This window comes from Motacilla alba, chromosome 13 (genome assembly GCF_015832195.1).
Source record: "Motacilla alba alba isolate MOTALB_02 chromosome 13, Motacilla_alba_V1.0_pri, whole genome shotgun sequence".
Classification (NCBI taxonomy): Eukaryota; Metazoa; Chordata; class Aves; order Passeriformes; family Motacillidae; genus Motacilla; species Motacilla alba.
The window spans coordinates 17317504-17338867 of NC_052028.1; the positions used below are offsets into that span (position 1 = coordinate 17317504).

Below are 21364 nucleotides of genomic sequence, written 5' to 3' on the forward strand. Positions count from 1 at the left end.
ACTGCAGGGAGCTTCTCAGTGCAAATCGAGAGTCTTGTGGAAAGGTGAAACCAGGGTCTGTCAGTGCCTGCAGCTCTTGTTCCAGCTCCTTCAAAGGCATCTGTGTTGCAAGAGCCCTGCCTCGTCCTTATGTCTCCAGCATTTCTCAGGAGTCACTCTTGGAGGTTATTCATCGCTGAAATCCTTCACGGTTCCTGCCTCTCCTTCAGCATGAGAACTGGGATGTTCATTCATCTCACTAAGACATCGATGAACTCCCTACCCCTCAAAGGCAAAATACAGGGAGAAAAGAATCCAGGCTGATTATGGCAGGGAATAATGAGCTCTGAGGCCTGTATTTATGACTGAGTGTGCAGTTCAAAACCATGTCCTCGGGCTTCAATGCTTGCAACTCTCTGAATTTGCAGTTTGGAATCCCAGCGGGGCTGATTCAGCCTTCCTCATCCTAAAGCTGATATATTTAAATCTCATCCACCTTAGGGATTGATGTGGGTAATTTTGTGCAAGCCTGACTAGAGCTGAACCGCGCATGTAGAAAACAAACGTTACACAAGCTGAGAGGTGTTTTGGCCAATGTAACACTGAAGAACTCAGAATAAACCAACTTCTCTCACTGCGTGGTTTCCTACACGTGCTCCTTTTGGAAGGAAGGAGCTCAACACCATCTGCTCCCTGTGGATATGGAAGAGCTGACGGCCAACACCTCGTGTTTGGTGCAGCTGCCCTGTTCCCTGCCTGCGTGGTGGGACAGGGATGGCTGGGCTCATGTGTGACCCAGGCTTGGTCAGTGTGGCTCACCCAGGGCTGGTTCCTCAATGCTGGCTCTGCTGTGTCCCCACTGAGGCAGCATGGCTTTACATCAATTTCCTGACTCCCTAGGTTTCACTATCACATCCCATGGCAGCTTCCACTCTGAAAATTATACTTGAGTTCCACAATGAACATTGTATGTAGTGCACGGAGTTTGTGGGGTCACTCCTGCAGCTGCAGTGCTGGGGACATGCTGCTAGTGGCACACCGGGTCCCCACGCACAGCTGGGCTGGCTCTGGGCTGGCTCGGGTCACCCTCCAGCCCCAGTGGAGCTGTCCTGGTTGGGAACCAGCCCGGCAGAGAAGGACCTGGGGGTGCTGCTTGACAGCAGCTGAACATGAGCCCAGGTGTGCCCAGGAGGGCGAGAGGCCAATGGCACCTGGGCTGTCTCAGCAGTACCGTGGCAGCAGGAGCAGGGCAGGGACTGTGCCCTGTGCTGGCACTGCTGAGGTGACAGCGTGAGTGCTGTGTCCAGTTCTGGGCCCTCATGGTGAGAGAGACATTGAGGGGCTGGAGCGTGCCCAGGGAAGGGAATGGAGCTGAGGAAGGGTCTGGAGAATCCCTGAGGGAGCTGGGAAGGGGCTCAGCCTGGAGAAAAGGAGGCTCAGGGAGGCCCTTCTGGCTCTGCACAGCTCCTGCCAGGAGGGGACAGCTGGGGGGTCGGGCTCTGCTCCCAGGAACAGGGACAGGAGGAGAGGGAGCGGCCTCAGGCTGGGCCAGGGCAGGCTCAGGGTGGGCACAGCAGGAATTTCCCCATGGAAAGGGGGCTCAGGCCCTGGAACTGCCCAGGGAGGTTTGGATCCCCATCCCTGGAGGGTCCAAGGAAGGGCTGGAGGTGGCACTCGGGGCTCTGGGCTGGGGACAGGGTGGGGATGGGGCACAGCCCGGACTCGCGGTGCTGCAGCTCTCTCGCAGCCTCGGCGGTTCGGCGATTCCGCGGCGCCTCCAGCAGCGCTGCTCGCGGCCCGGGGCGGCTCCGGCGGCGGGCGGGGCGGGAGGCGGCGCGGCCGAGCGTGACGGGGAGGGCGGGAGCGAGCGGAGCCCGCAGCGAGCAGCGCCCGGGCCGCCGCCGCCTCCGCCTGCGCAGCGCCCGCACCGACCCCGCAGCGCCATGGCGGCCGCGGCCGCCGAGCCCAGCACCGGCCGCTACCAGCAGGTGAGGGGCGGCGGGGCCGGGGCCGGGCGGCTCCCGGGGCGTCGGGGCCGGGAGCGGGGCCTGTGCTGGCGGCAGCGCCCGAGGCGGAGGCCGCTGGTCCCCGCGGGGTCAGGCCGGGCTCGGCCGCGGAGCCGCTCCCCGCCGGCTGCGGGCTGGGCGTGCCCGCGGCCGGTGTTTGCCCAGTCCCGGGGCCGGTGTTTGCTCTGTCCTGGGGCCGGTGTTTGCCCAGTCCCGGGGCCGGGTGTGTCCGGGGCCGGTGTTTGCCCGGTCCCGGGGCGACCTTGGCGCGGGGCGCTGACCCCGCCGCTCATCTCCCCCCGCGGCCAGCGACCCCCTCCGCCAGGGAACGGTCTCGTTCCGCATCGTCCCGAGGTCACCGTTAGTTTTCTTCCATCTTTTACGTGTGGGCTCCCTCTAGGCCGGGGGCTGGCCTTAAAGAGCTCCCTGGGGAATTCGGGTCGTTCTTCTCGTCCTGCCTGCCGTTTGTCGGCAGTACCGGCCCCGCGGAAAGGGCCGGGTGTCGGCCGGGCCCCCCGGTGTGACCCAGTTCTGGCAGGCGCCTCTCTGACATCAGACATGGAGAATTCTTTACTTAGGGAATGGAGAGATACCTCAGAACGGCAGACAGCTCGCTCCCGCTGAACCGAGGCCCTCGCAAGGAATCGCTGTGTTGTGACTTTTCCCGGGTAGCATTCCCAGCGTGGGTAGGCTCCTGCTCGGCAGAGTTCGAGATGCACCCTCCCATGGGATGGAGTACTTGTCTCGTCTGACAGCTGCAGGTCTCCGTGTTTTTACATACTGGAAATGTAGAAGTTAAGCAAAACTTAGGCTTTTTTTTTTTTTTTTTTTTTTTTTTTTTTTTTTTTTTTGTTCAGTGCTAAACAGATGTGCTCAGTTACAATGGCAAATCTCTTTGTGTTGTTTTGAGACCTGCTAGGGACATAACCAGGTCTCTGCACTAATTGCCTTTCCTGGTTTCCTGGCAGAGTCCTGCTGGTGGTATCGACCCCAACAAGTGTCTTCACAAATGCCTTTTCCCTTTTCCCAAGGGATGTGCAGCGTGTGCCATCACCCAGAGCAGTGGGGATGGGTGCCAGAATCGCTGCCACTGCCCGCTGTGGTGTTACCTGGCTGCTGCACACACTCCTGGTCTCCCCCGAGAGGGGTGTGTAAAGCTGTTGTTGCCTGCTCGGAGCTGTGTCTGCTCACACCTCGGGCAGAGCCGGGGCAGAGCCATCTGCGGAGCCCTGCGGAGATTAGGGAGCCAGCCTGTGCCAGAGGATTTGCACTGCTAAAGACAAGCACATCATGGAGGCCTGTGGAGCCACTGGTTGCACTGGAGTGAGAGGCAGATTCTCACATGTAAATGTATTTACTTTTGTGCAGCTGTTTAGAAATTGCTTCTCTTTCCTTGCCCTCTGCCAGAAGCCAGTGTTCCCGTTGGGAAGTGTGTTATAGCTGAACTGGCTCCTCATGCTTGTGTTGTTTCAAACCCTGCAAGCTGTGGGGATGCAGTTGGGATTTAGATAGAGAGAGGATGAGAGAGTGGGAGAGTCTCTGTAGCATTGAATGTGTCAATTTTCCCCCCATATTTTGAAACTTATTGTGTGTGGGAATGTACAATAATGAATGCACCATGTGCCAAGGAAGAGAGAGTGATAGTGAAGAGATAACTGCAAGGGCTAGAGTGAACACAGGACCCAGTCAGTGAAGGTAGCCTGGAGAAATTCACAACAAGCTCATTTAATCCTTTAAGTTATTGGATTATGAGTCAGTGGAGGAATTTTTAAGGCTTGATCTTTTTGGGTGATGGGGTAATGCATTAATGGAGTTGGTTATGCAGGTAGGTGGTTCCTGTACTGGTAAAAGTGATTGACTGTCCAAGCATGCCAGGGATGTGTAACCCTCACTCTGGGATGGGTTCCTGATGTGTCCATGTCTGTGTGGGAGCAGCACTGAGGGGTGGGCACTGTGGAACCTGTGCAATATTTGTAGGATTCCTGTGGAACCTGTACAATATTTGTAGGATTCCTCAAGTGCCTGTATTTTCAGGAAGAAAAGGAGAGAGTTAGTGACCATGATCTGAGCACAGCAGAACCCAGTTTGAGACCTGTGTGTTTCCTCTCCCAGCCCCTCCTCAGCCTTGCAGGTGGGATGTGGGAAGGTGGGAATGCTGTGCTCCATCAGCAGCCTCTTTCTTCCCTGCAGGCTCCCGGCCCGTGTCTGTTCACTGTCGTGGGCAGTGTGCAAGGGGCGTGCACTGATTTATTTTCCAAAGCCAACTTCCTAACCCGTGGCTTTGATCAGGCAGGAGATGATCTGATAAAATGTAGTCTGCAGTGGTGCCTTTGGGCGACGCGAGTCTGAGCTCAGTACTGAGGAGGTGCAGCTCCCTGTAAGATAGAACTGGGACTCTGGAGAAGGGATTTCAGCCTCCCCAGCCCTTCCATGGGGAGCAGGGCTGGGACAGGCTCAGGCTGCTGGATATGGATCCTCCTCTGCAGGCCAGGTGCTGGGGCTGTGCTTGTGGAGGTGGGAATGGAGAGGTTTGGGAAGGAGAGAGAGCTGCAGCCCGCCCTGGTGCTGTTATTCCGGGCACTGCTGTCCCCAAAAAGGGACACTGAGAGGCTGTTGTCGTTTCAGTCTGCCATTGGGAAAGTTATACAGGGATGTTGCTGGGATTAGTGGGCTTAAAGCCTTCCCAGCATAACCCTGGATTGAGAGTTCAGTTGGCAGAACTGTATTTCATGCTTGGAATAGAAATTACCCTGCATTCTGGAAAAATAGCCCAGCGTTAACAGGTTTATTTACACTCTGTGTTTTCCAGGCATGCTTTGCACTTGGAGCATTCGAAAATACATGTGAGGTGTATGAGTAATGTGAACCCACCTAGGAAATGGTGGGAGTGTTAAATAATGAAGATGTATTCCTTTTTGAGTGCTGTGTCTTCCTGTTCCACTTGTTGAAGGTTTACATGGATCATGAATCATTCCACGAAGGGAGGTGTCAGTGGGAAAAATAAGGAAGAAAGATTTTTCCATTTGTTTGTTTTTTGTTCTGTGAAAACTGTAGAAGAAATACATTGCTAGAAATAGAATGGGAATAGAGTTTGAGTCCATGAAGGACTACAGTGCTTCTTTAATACCCGGAGTGGAACAGGGAGGCAGATATCAGTTGCTGCCTGGTGTGTACCTTGAGCTTGTGTTTAATTTTGCAGCTGAAATGGGCACACAGCTTGAAACTGAAAAATGAGAACATCCCAAATCTTTTCATGTCAGCAATTGGAATCAGAAATGTCAGTGGCTGTTTCCTCAGTGAGGTCCTTGCAGTGTGCAAGATGTGCTGGCTAAAGATAAGAATGCTAAGAAAAGTTGCAGGGTAGGTTGTTTGCATATTTAGTTATATATTTTATTTTCTTTGTAAGCAGAATAGGAGATGCCATTGACATAAACCCGGTAAAATTAGAAAAATTGCAGAGTAAAATTGTGCAGCCTCTGCTCTGAGGTTGTGCTGAAGCTGCCCCGTGTACAGCCTCAGCTGTGCTCAGGTGACTAAAATCTGATTATTTTCCTCTGAAACATCCACCTCTGCAGGCAACAGTACCTGTCAGGTAACTGCAAGGGTTTAGTGATTGTGTGTGCAAAAAGAATTTAAATAGATCCTGTCCCTAAAGATCAAAGGATGTGGGAAAGGCAGGGAAACAGCAGCAGTCCAGTGTCATCTCACAGCTTGTGTAGCAGGAGAAAATAGCTTTGCATGCAAACTTTTAGATACGATATCATCTCAGGCATCAGGGTGGTGTGGAGCTCTGAGCTGGGCTTTTTTAGTAACTTTTCTCTCATGACTGAAATTCAGTGGGGCTCAGTAACCCCTCTGGGAAGCAGCTGTAGGAGCAGTCCCCGAGGGCTTTGGGGTGTTCAGGGCTCCCAGGAGAGGAGCAACCTTTTTCTGTGGGTCTGGCATCATGACTTAGAATGCAAGGATCGAAAGTTCTGTGTGTGTGTGTGAATTCTGATCCTTTGTCATGGGGACGAGTGAGCAAAATTCAGTATCAGGGGCTATCCAATCAATCTGTTCCTGCCCGTTGGGAAATAACCAAATTTGATCCATGGTGGCACAATGGGATTTTTTTCCATGGAAGATACTTAACCTTCATCATATGACCATTTAAAAATGTGATATTTTAAAATGTTTAGAAGTCTTACTGAAATACCCTAATGTCCAGAAAAATATTAATCTGATTCTAAATATTATGAGAAGGCTTTATGCTTTAAGTGTGGGAAATTCAATTACAGCTATCCAAGATTAAAACCAAATTTTTCCGTATTAAGACCTTGATCTCTCAAGTCTAAGGCCGGTGTGTGGCACAGGTTTGTGCTGGCCCAAGTGCTTGTTTCCAGTGTGTCCAGACCAGTCCGACTCCCTGCTTGAGCAGAAACGAGGGAATTAGACCAGCTTGTTTCCCAGGACTGAGGAGCATTTCTGTGCTGTCAGGCCCTTGGCTGCAGTGAGTCAGAGGACAACACCCTCCTGAGCACAGGTTGTACTTTATGGGGTTAAAATAGGTTTTGAGTTGTGTTTTTGCCTTTGGGTGGCTCATGGGGTTGTTGCCATCACCCCCTCAGCTGGGTGCTGCTGCTGCCTCCTGCTCCTGGGTGCTCCCTGGGTGCCAGGGACCTGCTCCAGCTGGCTCTGGGAGTGGGGGCACACTTTCAGTCCTTTCTTAAAAGGGAGGAGTATCTCAGAATCTCAAAGTCACTCAGCTTGGAAAAATCGAGTCCCAGCTGTGCCCCATGCCCACCTTGTCCCCAGCCCAGAGCTCCGAGTGCCACCTCCAGGTGCCACCTCCAGGGATGGGGATCCAAACCCCCCTGGGCAGCCCCTGCCCAGGCCTGAGCCCCCTTCCCGTGTGGAAATTCTGGCCTTGGCACGTGTAGGGAGCTCACTCCTGGGGCTGGGCTCTGCTCAGGGCTGGCTCCCAGCACCCAGCTCGGGCAGGAGCCTCAGCATCTCCCCGGGAGGGTTGGCTTGGCACAGGTGCCACATGTGTCACCTGAGAGGAGCTCAGCACACCTGGGCCAGTGCAGGGGCTGGGCCAGGCACTCAGGGCTGTCCCTGCTCCAGGGAAATGGGCTGGAAGAGCCTGCAGGAGAAAACAGTTATTTGCTCATCAGGGAGAGGGCTGAAGGGAGTGGGCTGGCTTGTCTGGGAGCTTATCCTTATTCCTGCTGATTGATTAGGTGATATTAAGTAGCAGAAATTTGCAACATGATCGAGCAAAAGTCCGGATTTTAAATCAGGGTGTGTTTAATTAAGTGAAGCAAAAGTCAGTAAAAATAACTCTGCTTTTCAGAGTTGGTAGTGACTTTAATTGACTTCCAAAAGGCTGAAGATATGTAATGATATGTGAGCTGTTGCTAAGGCCAAGCTTGTAGAAATGCTGGTTTACTGTAGTGATGCTCATTTGGTGTAAAGAACATTTACATGCAGCCTCAGAACTTGGCAAAGGGGAGTTAAAAGATAAAGATTCAAAACTATGTGAGCAGCCCATATGCTGAGTTTAGGAAATTTGGAAGAATTAACCAATATATTTATTGGAAATGATTTCTTCAAAGTTTACACGGAAATATTTCCAAGCAGCTTGGAAGATTTCAACTTTTCTGTTGCTGTGCTGTGTATTTACATGGGACAGGTCTCAGTTAGGGCAGGTGGCAATCAGAGGTGATGTCCTGCTCAGTGCCAGGCTTCTGATGATGGGGGTTTTTTTTGAAAATAGATATCCCTGTGTGTTCTGTCAGTTGAGTTTCTGTTGGTTTAGCAGTCTGGTGAAAAAATCCCAGCCAAGCTGTTGTTTCAATAACTGCATGCATGGCTCTAAAGACTGGCTTATTTTCTTATGCCACGAATACCAGAACCTTGCCTGAAAAGCTAAAATCCACCAGTGAATCTAGGAGAGAATTATCCCACAGCCTCAGCAGAGCAGACTGAAGTCAGGCACTGCTTTTAAGCCGGCTCTCTGGGTTCTGAGGCCTCGGGGGAATTCTCTGGGAGTCCATACCTGGAGCTGTGCAGGGCAGGTGGGAGCCAGGGCCAGGCCGGGGCAGCAGGCTGATGAGTCATTCTTCCTGTCACATGAACCCTCCCTGCTCTGCTAATAGGCACTTAGTTGAATTTTAGATGCCTGGAATCATTAAAAAGGCTGGAAGGCATTTGTGTACCTTGTCCATTAGAAGAAAAATATGTTTTCTATAGCTGTAACCTCCTACAGCCTCGAGCTCAGCTTCAGAAAGTGGCTGCATTTTTTGTGTCATTATCCATTACCTGAATTGGGATGTTTGAAGGCAGCAGTGAATTCAGCTGCTTTCTCCCACGTGACATTGGTGGAAGAGCATGCATTTCTTTTTACTATTGAAGGAAGAACCAGTGGTAGGAGTTAATATTCCACTCAAGATCTGTGTCCTCTTCTGTTTCGTTTCTTCCAGTGTTGTCACATGTGGTGCTTTCCTCCCCCCTCCCTGGTGACTGTGCTCTCAGGCTGTACCTGCCTTCTTTCTCACAGGCATGAGGGGTTGAATTTCTGCCACCCCCTCACCTGGAGAGCAGGTACCAAAGGGCACGTGGAATGCAGAGTGTCCCAGCTGTGACAGAGCCTTTCCTCCTCATAATAGACCAGGTCCTGCACAGGCAGAGGGAGAAAAGAAGTGCTGAGTTTTCATATTTTCATGGATAGCATTGGTGGAGCATTTTCTGAGAATTCTTAAACTACAGAGCTGGGGGAATCATGGAATCACAGAATGGTTTGGGTTGGGATGACCTTAAAGATAATTTTTAAAACCTTTTTCTACCCCTGCCATGTCCAGGGATCCAGGGGCAGCCTCTCTGGGCAGAGATTGAATCGAGCAGTTTGGCTCTGTGTTTTCCTGTCCCTTCCATTGCCCCTCGTGCTCTGTGCAGGGTGGTTTGGGATTTCTGGATGATGTCTTTTTATAAAAAAATTAAAGCATATTCTAATAGGCTTCTCAAGTTGGTTTGCATTTACTTCTAATGCTGAGCTCCATGGGGTTTATAGAATGAGGCGTTTTTGTTTCTTGGAAAGGCTTTGGGAAGATGAAGGTGCCTTGCTGTGGTGGGAGGTGCTGCAGCTCCTCCTGTCCCTGCTCAGTGCCTGGGGCTCAGTAAAGCTGCAGGTGAGGCCGGGGCTGCCCCCTCCAGCCAGGGCCTCCCAGCCTGGGGTTGTGTGCTGTGCCTCACATCTGGCCAGGGAGCAGCTCTGGGGCTGTGTCCTGTGACAGCTGTGCTGGGAGCTGCTCCCTGGAGCACGGATTAAATCGTCATCCTGATCGCTGATTCCTCCTCCTTCAGGGAAGTGGTTCAGCGTTGTCATGTGAGGACTCCTTACAAAGCTTGGGGCTGACCCAAGGACTCTTTTTTTCTTCCCCACCTCTTCTGTGTAGAAAATGTTCCTGGGGAGCAGAGTGAGCTTCAGCCGACGTGGAACTGGAGTGCAGGACTGTGGTGCTCTGCTGTTTTGCTGTGCCTGGACTGGCAGACAGTGCTCCTGATTTTGTTCTGGTGCTTCCCAGTGTCATTTCCTCCCTTTTCCCCCTCTCAGCTGACCCCTTGGGCCTGCCAGCAGAACCACTCACTGCCATCTGCTAAGCACAGCCAAGGCTTTCACAGAGGGTGTGGGTGTTGAGTATAGATTGTAGACTTTCCCTGGCACAGAGCAGCTGGGGCTGCCCCTGGATCCCTGGAATTGTCCAAGGCCGGGTTGGACACTGGGGCTTGGAGCAGCCTGGGACTGTGGGAGGTGTCCCTGCCATGGCAGGGTGTGGAACGAGATGGGCTTTAAGGGATGGCCCAACCCAAACCATTCTGTGATCTGTGATGTTAAGCAGCAGAAGGAGTAAAACTCTGAAGCACAGAACACTTGGATATCCAAGATCTGCGTTTAGAAGTGGGAGCTGATTTATTTTCCTCTGATAGAAATAAGATAAGAACATCCCCCTACGCCCCCACCCCTGTGTTAAATGCTCGAGGAGAATGGCAACACGTCTCTCCAAAGAAAACAAAATATCCTGGATGGCTTCAGGAGCAAATGTGTGGGGCTGCAGGAGGGAGAGCTGGAGGAGACACTGTTTGGTGATGGTCTCAAACGAGGGCAGTGCCTCCTGCTCAGCCCAGTGCCTCAGTCTGGAGGTGCTTGCTTGAGGTCAGTTGTTCTGCAGAAAACCTCAGTGCTTTTGCTGCTGAGGTGCTGAGAAATGGAAGGAAGGGAAACATGAGATGGCAGCTGTAACCTCCTTTCTGGCCTGGTACTGCTGCTTCCCTGATCAGAGCTGCCACGGCACACCTGCCTCGTGCGGGTGATGCTGGATCTGTGATAGCTCCTGGTTATTTATACAGAGCCTGTGGGAAGCACAGTGCACAAAATAAACCGGCTCCTTTTCAGTCATGCAGTGTGAAAGGTTGAAGGGAAATGGCAACATTTGTACTTCTGTGCATCATTATGTAATGTATCCATGGAAAAAACCCTTCCTTAGCAAAGCCACAGGCAGCAATGGAGCCTTTTGTTGGGTATCTCACTGTGTTTCTTTGACTAAAACAGATGCAACTGCAGCTTCTAAGCAGTGTGCGCTGAGGAAGTGCCAGGGAAATGGAAAGGTACTGGAAAGCTGTGTGGAGTCCAGGTGTGTGAGGAGAGGATTTAAAAACAGCATTAAAACTGAGATGGAGGATTGATCCTTTCAAGTGGGAATGCTCCGGAGGGAGGCTGAGCAGCTGCTCCGTGTCCCGTGCTGCTTCCAGAAGAGTCTGTTGCGTGCAGTTAAAGCTGCAGGGGTGGTGTCAGAGCACTGAGAAGCCCCTGAGCCCTGGTGTGTGGTTCTGTTCAGCTGCAGAATGAAGAGGAGCCGGGCGAGGCCGTGCCGGTGGTGAACGACGCCCCTCCGCCCTACAGCAGCATTTCTGCAGAGAACACAGGTACGGTCACCTGGGGACAGGGCTGGCATTGCTCTGCTGCCCCTGCCTGCTCTCCTCATCCACGGCTGGCTCTGCAGGGCCTTCCCAAGCTGCAGGGATCAGGATTGATCCGCACAGCCTGCCGGTACTTGTGGTTTAGGAGATGCAATTTGGCTGCGCTCGTCTGATGTCATCCCATCAAGGGGTGTTCAAGTTACAGTTCACAGTGTTCTCAGTAAATTGGAGACAGTTAAAAATCAAAGTGCTGGGAGGATTTGTGGTTCCCCTCTCATTATCTGGCATTTGGACGATGCTGTGCCCCTTCCTTAAAGGATTGGTTACTTAAAAGGGTTTAAAGAATTCACTTTTCCTGCACTTTCCAATAACTAAGCACTTGGTCGTAAGGATGGGACTTTGACTCATCCTCCTGTCCTGTCGCTAATAACTTCAATAACCACTTGGATCTGGAAACGTGACTATTTCTGAGTATCCAGGTCAGCAGAGGCCCAGCGTGTGGTGTTGTTTTCAGCAGAAGTACAGCCAGACGTGTTCAGTGAGTGTTCTCTGGCTTGCTGGCTGTCAGAGAAGGCGCTCCTGTGCTTTTCCCTCTCTGCTTTGGGATGGCAGGAGGCTGGGATGGGTGGAAGGCTGGGGAATGGGGCTCACTGGAAGTCACCGGGGCACTGCTCATTCCCAGCACGGTGTTGCTGAGGAGGTGCTGAGCTCCCTCTGTGTCACTGCTTTTGTGCAGCTTACTTTGACTACAAGGACGAGTCAGGGTTCCCGAAGCCGCCGTCCTACAACGTGGCCACCACTCTGCCCAGCTACGACGAGGCCGAGAGGAGCAAGGCTGAGGCCACCATTCCCTTGGTTCCTGGCAGGGTGAGTGTCCCTGCCTGTCCCTGCCCTGCTGGCTGCCATTTCAGCTTTAACTCCTGCCCATCGTGTGTCATGACTCTTAAAATTTGTGTCGTGTTTTTGAAGCTTTCTGGGGTGGTGATATTCCACACTTCTGAGAGTCCTGTGGCTATTTTTTAATTTTTTTTTCGTTTTCCTCTGAGCACTGTGATGATGTCAGACATCTCAGTAATGCCAGCATGTGCTAGCCAGATTAGCTTGGCAAGCTGACAGAGGGACTGTACTGTATCCCTGTGTACTGACACTGGGGTTTTTGTTGGTTTTTTTATTTTTAAAAAAGATTTAGGATTAATTCTTCAGCTGTCTGGCATATCTACCCTTGATACTCCTGCTGCTTACTTAGTTGACTTTTCTAGAGGTCAGTGTAGCTGATACAAGGACGATAAAACCATTCTGTCAGAATTATTTCCTTTTGTTTTTTTCAACATTGTCTCTTTCATATCTGTTCAGCCATTCTTTCCACCCCTGCTAGCATTAGAAGTCCACTGCTCATTACACTTCTTCACAGAAGCCACATTCCTTGCTGAGATGATAATTTTTTGATGAGTTGAAGAATTCTTCACAGTGAGAACAAGAACATGCTGGATCTTGACTATGTTAAAAATAAAGATACATTTCCTATTATACAGATAACATTTCATGCCCTGCACCATTTGAGGATGAGAAACAGGAATTTTCTCGTGCCTGCATTTGTAGCCTTTTGATATTTAGGGTTACAGCCCTTTTTTTGAAGAGTCATGGCCAGAAGTGGGATTGCTGTGTGGACTGACCTAAATCCCCCATGTGCTGCTCCCTCTGCATTGCAGGATGATGACTTTGTGACACGGGATGACTTTGATGACACTGACCAGCTGAGGATAGGAAATGATGGCATTTTCATGCTGACTTTCTTCAGTAAGTACCTGATGGAATGAACTTTTTTCCAAGCAGTGATCCAAAACAGTTTGGGTCACATTTATGTTTGTGCAGCACCAGGAAAAACCTGTGTGCAAGGGGGTTAAGGTTTTTTCCTTGAAATATAAAGGTGTCTTGACCTGCTGCTTTTCTCCTGCTTTCTCAGTGGCATTCCTCTTCAACTGGATTGGATTTTTCCTGTCTTTCTGTCTGACTACTTCAGCTGCAGGACGATATGGGGCCATTTCTGGCTTTGGTCTGTCTCTCATTAAGTGGATCCTTATTGTCAGGGTGAGTTGTGTGGTGCAAAAACCACGTACACAGACACTGATTCTCTTTTTCCCCAGCAGGTTTTTATCCCATACTGAAGTTGGTGATAAATTTAGGGGATTTTTTAAAATAATGAAATAATCTTTGAGCTACTTACTCACTAAAACCAGGGCTTTTCCATAAGTGTATCCTGTTTATATGCTGGAATTACAGCTGTAGTAAAAGAAAAGAAAGATTGCACACCCAGATATGCTTTGGGGATGCTCCATCCTTGGAAGTGTCCGAGTTTAAGCTGGACAGGGATTCCTGGGATAGTGGGAGGCGTCCCTGTCTGTGGCAAAAAGGAGGAGCTGTGGGATCCTTTCCAGCCCACCCGCTGTGGGATTCTGGGGTTCATTCTGTGTGTCTGACAGAGGCACTGGCCTGATCAGAGGCTTTGTGCTGAGCAGCAACGCTCTGAGCCTGGGAAAACCCAGGCAAAGGCAGCCCTGCCTTCAGCCTCTGCAGCCTGCCGTGCCCTGGGCTCTGCTCTGGAAAGAGGGAAATTCTCTAAAATGCAGGAGTGCTGATGAGGAGAGGGAAATAGGGCCGTGGGAGGACTGAGGTTTGGAGCAGCAGTGGGAGAAGGCCGTGGGTGCCCTCTGGTGCAGCCTCCCTGCGGCACAGCAGCGGGGACTGGGAGCAGGCTGCCATCCTTCTCCAGGTTTTTTAGCTCTTAGATTTTTTTTTTGGGATTTGGAGAAAATATTTCCATCGGGAAATCTTTATTTGGAGCCTGTGAAATGATGGCATTCCGGGCTGAAAGTTGAATTTCAAGCAAAGCAGCTGTAAGTAGAAGTAGAGAGCATTCATGTCAGAGCTGTCACTTCCTACCCTGTCTTTGGGGGCTGGGAATTCTAATTTGTAAATACAGCATCTCTTCACTTTTCTGTAGACAGTTTTTGTGGTCATCTTGCTTCAGAGGTGTTAAGGACTGTTTGCTGGATTAAGAGGTGTGACAGAAGGAGGTGACATTATCTGTGGGTTTGATTTAAATGTCAGTAACAAGTTTATCTTTTGCTGGGTTTTTAAGTTTGAATAGAACAAGCCCAGAGGGATGATACTGTATTTATGCTGAAACTGTGAACTTCAGTGCTCTCATAGTGTTGGTGCCTTTCCTTCAACAGCAGTCATTTTCCCAACTGGGAATCTTGTCAGTGGGCTCCACAGATGTGGGATTTCTTTCCCAGCTGTTACACCTTCCATCCTGACAGTGTAATGAATGTGCTGCGCTGTTGCAAGCCTGCTCTGCCCTCTCAGAAACTGCAGCTGTGCTTTATAAGCATCCAGGACACAATTTAAATCAGGAATATTTGCCCAGCAGTGTCCTTGTGCCTCACTGATTGCCAGAATTCAGAGCTGGGTGTTGAATCTGTCCCGTTCCCCTTGTTGGAGCTGGTGCATTAAAGCTATAAACAGCAGCTTGTGCAGGTAGCTCACTCCTGCAGCTGGTGACATGCAGCATTCCAGGGGATCCCTTGTGTGCAGCCCTGATCTGGTTACTGCTAAAATGGTGGGGATATACTTTGGTCCACAAACTTCCATGTGCTCTGAGCTGTACTTTTTTTTTTGCTGTTTTCCAGTTCTCCACCTATTTTCCTGGTTACTTTGATGGCCAGTACTGGCTTTGGTGGGTCTTCCTTGTACTAGGTGAGTGTCTGTGGGGGGAAAGATGCTTAAAAACTGTCCAGTCGGATTTTATGAGCATTCCTGGCTGTTAAATAGGTGTGTGGGGATGTCCAGATGAAATGTGACCCTCCTACTCCTCTGACTGAGCACATTCAGGTTTTAAAGGCACATGTAAACACTGTCCTGCCAGTTCCTGGTGGCAGCATCCTGACATCATCCAGAAGTTAAGAAGAGAATAATGCTTGTAACTGATGTTGTGTCTGCTCTTGCATCTTAAATGGAGGCGTGGATTGTTCCCTTCCTCATTTTATTTTCTCTTTCCTGCTGTGGGAGTGACTGGATCTTGTTTGGAGTCAAAAGTTTTGTGATTGCCCAAGGAAAGTTTGTTTTTGAAGTTACCTGAAATGGAAAGATGAGGTGTTATTGCTAGCAAAAATAATTACTGTGTGTGAAGTTACCTGAAATGGAGAGATGAGGTGTTATTGCTAGCAAAAATAATTACTGTGTGTGAAGTTACCTGAAATGGAGAGATGAGGTGTTATTGCTAGCAAAAATAATTGCTGTGTGTGATCAGCTGCTGTGCACGCCAGTGATGAGGTCCCTCTGTAGGGTGGCAGGGAGTTCAGCTGCTCCCTCTCCTTGAAGAAGCATCACCTGTGTTAACTGGACAAATGTGTCTCTCCCCTGCAGGTTTTCTGCTGTTTCTCAGAGGATTTATTAATTATGCAAAGGTTAGGAAGATGCCAGATACGTTTTCCACTCTTCCCAGAACCAGAGTTCTCTTTATTTACTAAAGGTAAATTTTCTGCTTTCCTGAATTTATTCTGCTTTGATTTTAACTCTCTTTAGTGACTTTTCTAGGCTACACTTTCCATTGCTTGAATGTTTTTAGAACTCAAGGAAGCAGGGAACAGTTGTTTCTTGGTGTCCCTTACCCAGCTCCAGGGTCTGCAGAGCCCAGGCTCACCTGATGGGGGGCAGAGGAGCACTGGGCATTTCCCCCTGAGTTTTTGCTGTGAGGAATTGGATATTCACTCGATTCCCTGACTAGATACTGTGAGAACAAAACCTCTGCTCCTTGGTACTGCTGAGTATGTGGCAAATGTGTCTTTGAGAGCAAATCACATGCCTGAAGCACGTGCTGTGTCCCAAACCCGAGGAGAGGTCCCAGAATGTTGTTGGGGGGCGTGCCGGTGCCTTTGGCTTTTGTCCCAGAACGAGCAATTTGTCTGAATTCCGCTGTTCCAAACTGCTGCCAGGTTCCCGAAGAAATGACAGCCTTGCACACCTTTGCTCTCCTCAGACCCTCCCACACACCTGAGCTGTCCTGCCTGAGCAGACCCCTGAGTGCCTGGGAGTCTTTAGCTCCAGTGCTGGGCCTCAGGCTGGCTGCCCTCACGGGGCTCGGAAGGAGGAGGCTTAAGCAGCTGAAGCCTTGGAGCATCATTTCCTGCTCACTGCAGATAATGGCCCGGCATTAACTGTCCCTCCCCGAGGGGAAGGAAATCCTGGAATAGGTCGCTTCCCAGCTGGGGAATGCAACACGATGCTCCCTTTAGAAATACCGTAATAACACTCCATTTCCCCAGAGAGGCAATTGCAGCTGGGACAGTCAAAGAAACCAAACCAGCCCCAGCTTTAAATTGGGGGTCATTAAATTGTTGAGATTTGAAAACCGAGCCTTGGCTTTCCAAATGCACTTCCCTTTTATTAGAAACTGCAAATTGCCCACGATTTACTTCATTTCCAGGCTGTGAGGAGAACCTGCAGCACAGAGCAGCCTTTGTGCAGGGCTTTCCTCTGCTGATAGTGTGTAAAAATAGTTCAGCCCATTTCTTTACGTGTTTCAGTTCTGTTTAACAAAGTTCTGGTTTGTGACCTCCTCCGGGATCTGTAATGTCCTCCCAGGCTCCTGCTGAGTCACCAGAGGCTTGATTTCCCCCAGTTTATGGTCACAGAGTGTGAGCATTTAAAGTCAGCTTTATATCTGTATTTTGCCCGACTGAACAATTTTTTAAAACATTTTGCTCCTTTACCAAAAATTTATTTTTTATTTCCCAAAGGAACTCTGTGGTTTCTTTTTGCATAGACTTTTCCTAAGTTTGAAATTTGAAATTACAGGTTAGAGACCTGGCTTGATTCCTTGCTTGGGGAGGTGTAGAGTGTTTAAATTCTTATTTATGTGTCATTTTAGAGCATTTTCAAAAAGCACTTTCAGATATGCTGAGATAAATGTCCAGAAGAATTAATAAATATTTCAACTATTATACTTCCCCTGAAAATAAATCTTTAATCCTGAATTCTGAGTGAAGAAACCAAAAAGACTTGGATTTTTAGTGCAATATTGTCCTTAGATGAGATTTTCTCTTCAGGATGTGATGCAAAGGGCACAGTGAGGGATTATTGTTATTTCAGAGCAGGGATAATTTTTAGAAAATTAGGAGGGGAATAATGAATGCAAACCAGAAAATACAGCCTGGTGAAATGAATCTGGTGAAAAGCTGGAGTTTACCATCCAGCTGTGTGTGCAGTAATGGACACAGTCCTGGTGTTATCCTGTAAAATGCTCACAGACTCCTGAGCGTTTTGCTGGAGTCACATCATTGTGTGCTGAGACACTTCATAAGCCCTTAGACATCCTGTGCTGTGTGAACAACATCCTCCTGTTATCCAAAATAACCCTCTGACTGCAGCTTCGGTGTTCAATATCCTTCTCCAGCAGATGTTTTCTGGCAAACGTCTTCCTGCATTAGTGAAATCCCCCCCAAGAAGCAGCAGGACACCTGCAGGAAGTGAATCAAGGCTCTGGAGCAGAAGAAAAAATAATCACCTGCTTTAAAATAAATAAATAAAAGTACTGTTGGAAAAAGAACAAAAAAAAAAAAAAAAAGGAGAAGCATTTCTTTCGATTTGTTTTTAGGTGTAAAATTTTAATAATTAACGCAGAATTCTGTAATTGTTACTCATTAGTGGCTAATGTTTGGAGCAGCTCTTGCAGCGAGTCTGTGGTGTGCTGGTAGAGCCCTGCAGGCAGAGTTTGGGCGTTTGGGCAGAGGAGCCGTCCCGGGGCCAGCAGGGGCCAGCCTTGCTTTAGATCCTCTCCAGCCTGGGAGCTGCCCGGGCTCTGCCTGTGCTGGGTGTGACACCCTGGGCTGTGTGTGACACCCTGGGCTGTGTGTGACACCCTGTGCTGGGTGTGACACCGTGTCCTGGACTGTGTGTGACACCCTGTGCTGGGCAGAGTGTGACACCCTGTGTTCTGCAGTGTGTGACACCCTGAGCTGTGCTGTGTGTGACACCCTGTGCTGTGTGTGACACCCTGTGCTGTGCAGTGTGTGTGCCCTGTGTCCTGTACAGCCCATGTAACTCCGTGTCCTGTACAGTCCCCACGTGTCACATCCTGTACAGCCTGTGAGCATTGTGTCCTGTCCATCCCTGTACTCCATGTCCTGTACCTGTCCATCCCTGTCCCCCATGTCCATCCCTGTCCCCCGTGTTCTGTCTGTCCCAGTCCATCCCTGTCCCCCGTGTCCTGTCTGTCCATCCCTGTCCCCCGTGTCCATCCCTGTGCCCCGTGTCCTGTGTGTCCATCCCATGTGCCCATGTCCATCCCTGTGCCCCGTGTCCTGTGTGTCCATCCCTGTGCCCCGTGTCCTGTGTGTCCATCCCATGTGCCCATGTCCATCCCTGTCCCCCGTGTCCTGTCTGTCCATCCCTGTGCCCCGTGTCCTGTGTGTCCATCCCTGTGCCCCGTGTTCTGTCTGTCCATCCCTGGATGGGCACAGGACACATCCCATGTGCCCATGTCCATCCCTGGGCCCCGTGTCCTGTCTGTCCATCCCTGTGCCCCGTGTCCTGTCTGGCAGCACAGGGGTGGCTCTGGAGCTGAGGTGACAGCACAGGGTGGCTGTGCTCCTGCAGTCCCCCCGCACCCAGGGGCCCGTGGAGGCAAAGGGATCCCTGCAGTCCAGATTCCGAGGTGTCCTGGGAATTTCCAGGTGGCACAAGTATTAACTTTTAACGTCTCTCTTCTCGGTGTTGTAGTCTCCTCTCCTTTCGCACCACCAACTTTTTGGGCTCTCCAGGGGTTTTCACAGAACAAGTCTGTAGTGTAAAACTGAAAGATCATGTTGCAACTTTGTATAAAAACCATCTTGCAAAAAAAAAAAAGGCCTTTTTTTTTTCTTTGGCTTGGGACTTTTGAGACAATTCCTAACATACCTGTAATTCTTGCTTTTATAATTTGTGTTAGCAGAGACTCTGATGCGTTGGAAATGTAGATTTAATGTGCACTCCTGTGCTTTCTGCCAAGTGGTCATTCACTTTGGAGTTTTACTATGTTCAACCTGTAAATACAGCAGAACGTCAATAAATGTCACTTCTGTAGCAATTGTTGCTGTAGGAAAATGTTTAATTGAGTTTTGATGTGTTATTGCACCTGGTTATCCATGGCAAGCACAGATTACCTGGGGACATTCCATCACTTTGCATGGAAGGTGTAACACAGATCTCCAGGGTGTCTGTCTCTTTTGTAAGCAAGCCTGTCGGGAAATGGTGGTTCCATTTTGGGGGATTCGTTGGATTTTTGGGTAGTTACATGACTTACCTGGGCCATGGAACTGGTTTTGGTTCACAGCTGAACTTCTCAAATGCACTGTCCCCACAAAGAAGCAGTTGGGGCTGACAGAGATGCATAGAGTTCCACAGATTCCTCTTTGAACAGGAATAAGTGAACACAGAACCAGGAATTTCATCCTACAAGGCAGAATCTGCAGCACTGGGGAACTGAATCACATTTGCCCAAACTTGGTCGATCAGCCTCGTGTTTGCTCTCCTGGCATCTGGGCCTTATTTGGGCTCGACTGTCCAGAGAAGTGGAATATTTGGCATTCCTGCTGCTCCTGCTGGGGTGGCCTGAAGCTGCAGACACCTCCAGCTCCGTGTTCCTGCTCGGCCAGAGGCTCGGGGAGGGCCGGGCTCTGGAGCAGCCAGGCTGTGTTTGGGGTGGGTTCACAGGCTCAGATTCTTGTGTTGGGTCTGGGACAGCTCAGCCACTTCACACCAGCCAAGTGGCAGGGCTGTGGTCACCTGCAGTGACCAAGTAAATAGCTCTGGCCTTCCCCGAGCCAGGCTGGGGTGGAGGCTGTGGGTGCTGGGGAGGGCACACACGAGTGGAGCTGCTGGGCTGGGGTGGGGAGAGAGCTCAGAGTCCCCAGGACTACTGACATGGCCAGGGAGTGATAGGATAGAGGGAATGGCTTCCCCCTGCCAGAGGGCAGGGATGGATGGGATATTGGGAAGGAATTCCTGGCTGTGAGGGTGGGGAGGTGTGCCCAGAGAAGCCCTGGCTTCACTGGCAGTGCCCAAGGCCAGGCTGGACACTGGGGCTGGAGCACCTGGGACAGTGGAAGGTGTCCCTGCCATGGCAGGGGTGGAATGAGATGGGCTTTAAGGTCCCTTCCTACCCAAACCAGTAAGAAGTGTGTCTTGAGATCTGATTTCCAGTTTCCATGGAAGACAGAAAAGCAACCCGAGGGGAAAAGGCTCAGCTGAAGGGAGAACAGCAAGTGCTGGAGGAAATCAGATCTGCCTGTGGAGGAGGTAGGAGCACCACGGAGGAGAGGAGTGGGGTCTGCCCCTTGTCTGTGCTCTTCTGCCTGCTCTGGTGGGAGCCCCAGTGAAAATATTGGTGCTAATTGTCCTTGGCATAATGTGAAACAGAGGATTACACTGAGGAATAAGAACACAACTGGAGACCTCCCAGTTTCTTCAACTGGACCTTTCCCCTCTCCTCTTGTAATACATGTGCAAGAAATGGATAAATATTGCTGGATTTAGGAATGATTTCTCTAAACCTTCTGGCTGTACTGCAGGAGTCCTTTCTCACCAGAGAAGCACTCCAGTGAATTAATCCCTGTGTGCCTTGGCCACACAAAGCCAAGGACTGACTCAGTTTGGGTGCCTTTGTTGGCGGCAGTAATTCATGGGTGGGATTGCCCTCTCCTCTCCTCTCCTCTCCTCTCCTCTCCTCTCCTCTCCTCTCCTCTCCTCTCCTCTCCTCTCCTCTCCTCTCCTCTCCTCTCCTCTCCTCTCCTCTCCTCTCCTCTCCTCTCCTCTCCTCTCCGAATCCTGGAGCAGGGGCTGGGAGGGAACAGCTCAAAGGGCCAGAAAATGTGACAGGGCAGAGCTCATCCCAGGGCTGCTGTGGCTCCGTGTGCCCAACCTGTGCCTGCAGGGCCTGAGGAAATTCCTTTTCACATGAAGTTAAGTTTTCATAGCACCTACTCTTGTTTCCACTGCCTTGTGTTCAGAAGATGGCACAGCTTCCATGGGAGCGGAGAAGAAACCCAAGTGTTTGAAAATACACGCAGTGCTCCAGACCTGGTAGCAGCTGGATCAAAGAACTGTTTAAAACCTCGACACAGAACATTTGCAAGGGCTGTTTTAGTGCTGATACCTGTTACTCATCACATAAAACACTTCACAGTGTGGTACTGGTGGGGTCTTTGTGTTCCCCCAGCTCCTGGGGATGCCCAAGTCCGTTCACTGCTCCAGCTGTTGCTCAGCTGGGCTGTCACCCCATCCCATTTCTGCTCAGGGCTCAGTGCTGCTTAGAAGGAGAATTTCCTCTTGGCTTTTTTTTCCCTCTGAGATTTTTGGGTAAAATGGAAAAAAGCCAGGCAGGA

The 21364-nt window shown here is 50.3% G+C and overlaps 1 protein-coding gene across 2 annotated transcripts; it reads left to right on the forward strand.

Moving 5' to 3' along the window:
* Positions 1 to 1809: 1809 nt before the first annotated feature.
* On the forward strand, positions 1810 to 17568 carry NDFIP1 (Nedd4 family interacting protein 1). Of its 2 annotated transcripts, none has more exons than XM_038150481.1 (8): positions 1810 to 1967; positions 10862 to 10949; positions 11680 to 11810; positions 12653 to 12740; positions 12907 to 13031; positions 14633 to 14699; positions 15369 to 15474; positions 17398 to 17568. In XM_038150481.1, the coding sequence occupies exons 1-7, from the start codon at positions 1923 to 1925 to the stop codon at positions 15470 to 15472; spliced, it is 648 nt and encodes a 215-aa protein (XP_038006409.1). In that variant the 5' UTR covers positions 1810 to 1922; the 3' UTR covers positions 15473 to 15474; positions 17398 to 17568. The 2 variants fall into 2 exon arrangements, with proteins under 2 accessions (XP_038006409.1, XP_038006407.1); XM_038150479.1 differs by having other exon boundaries at positions 17401 to 17568.
* Positions 17569 to 21364: the final 3796 nt, after the last annotated feature.

Bases quoted from the DNA above. Each gene is read 5' to 3' on its own strand.
- NDFIP1 (XM_038150481.1), top strand. From the start codon at position 1,923: ATGGCGGCCGCGGCCGCCGAGCCCAGCACCGGCCGCTACCAGCAG. The intron at 10,950-11,679 runs GTACGGTCACCT...GCTTTTGTGCAG, and splicing joins CATTTCTGCAGAGAACACAG to CTTACTTTGACTACAAGGAC. The intron at 13,032-14,632 runs GTGAGTTGTGTG...GCTGTTTTCCAG, and splicing joins AGTGGATCCTTATTGTCAGG to TTCTCCACCTATTTTCCTGG.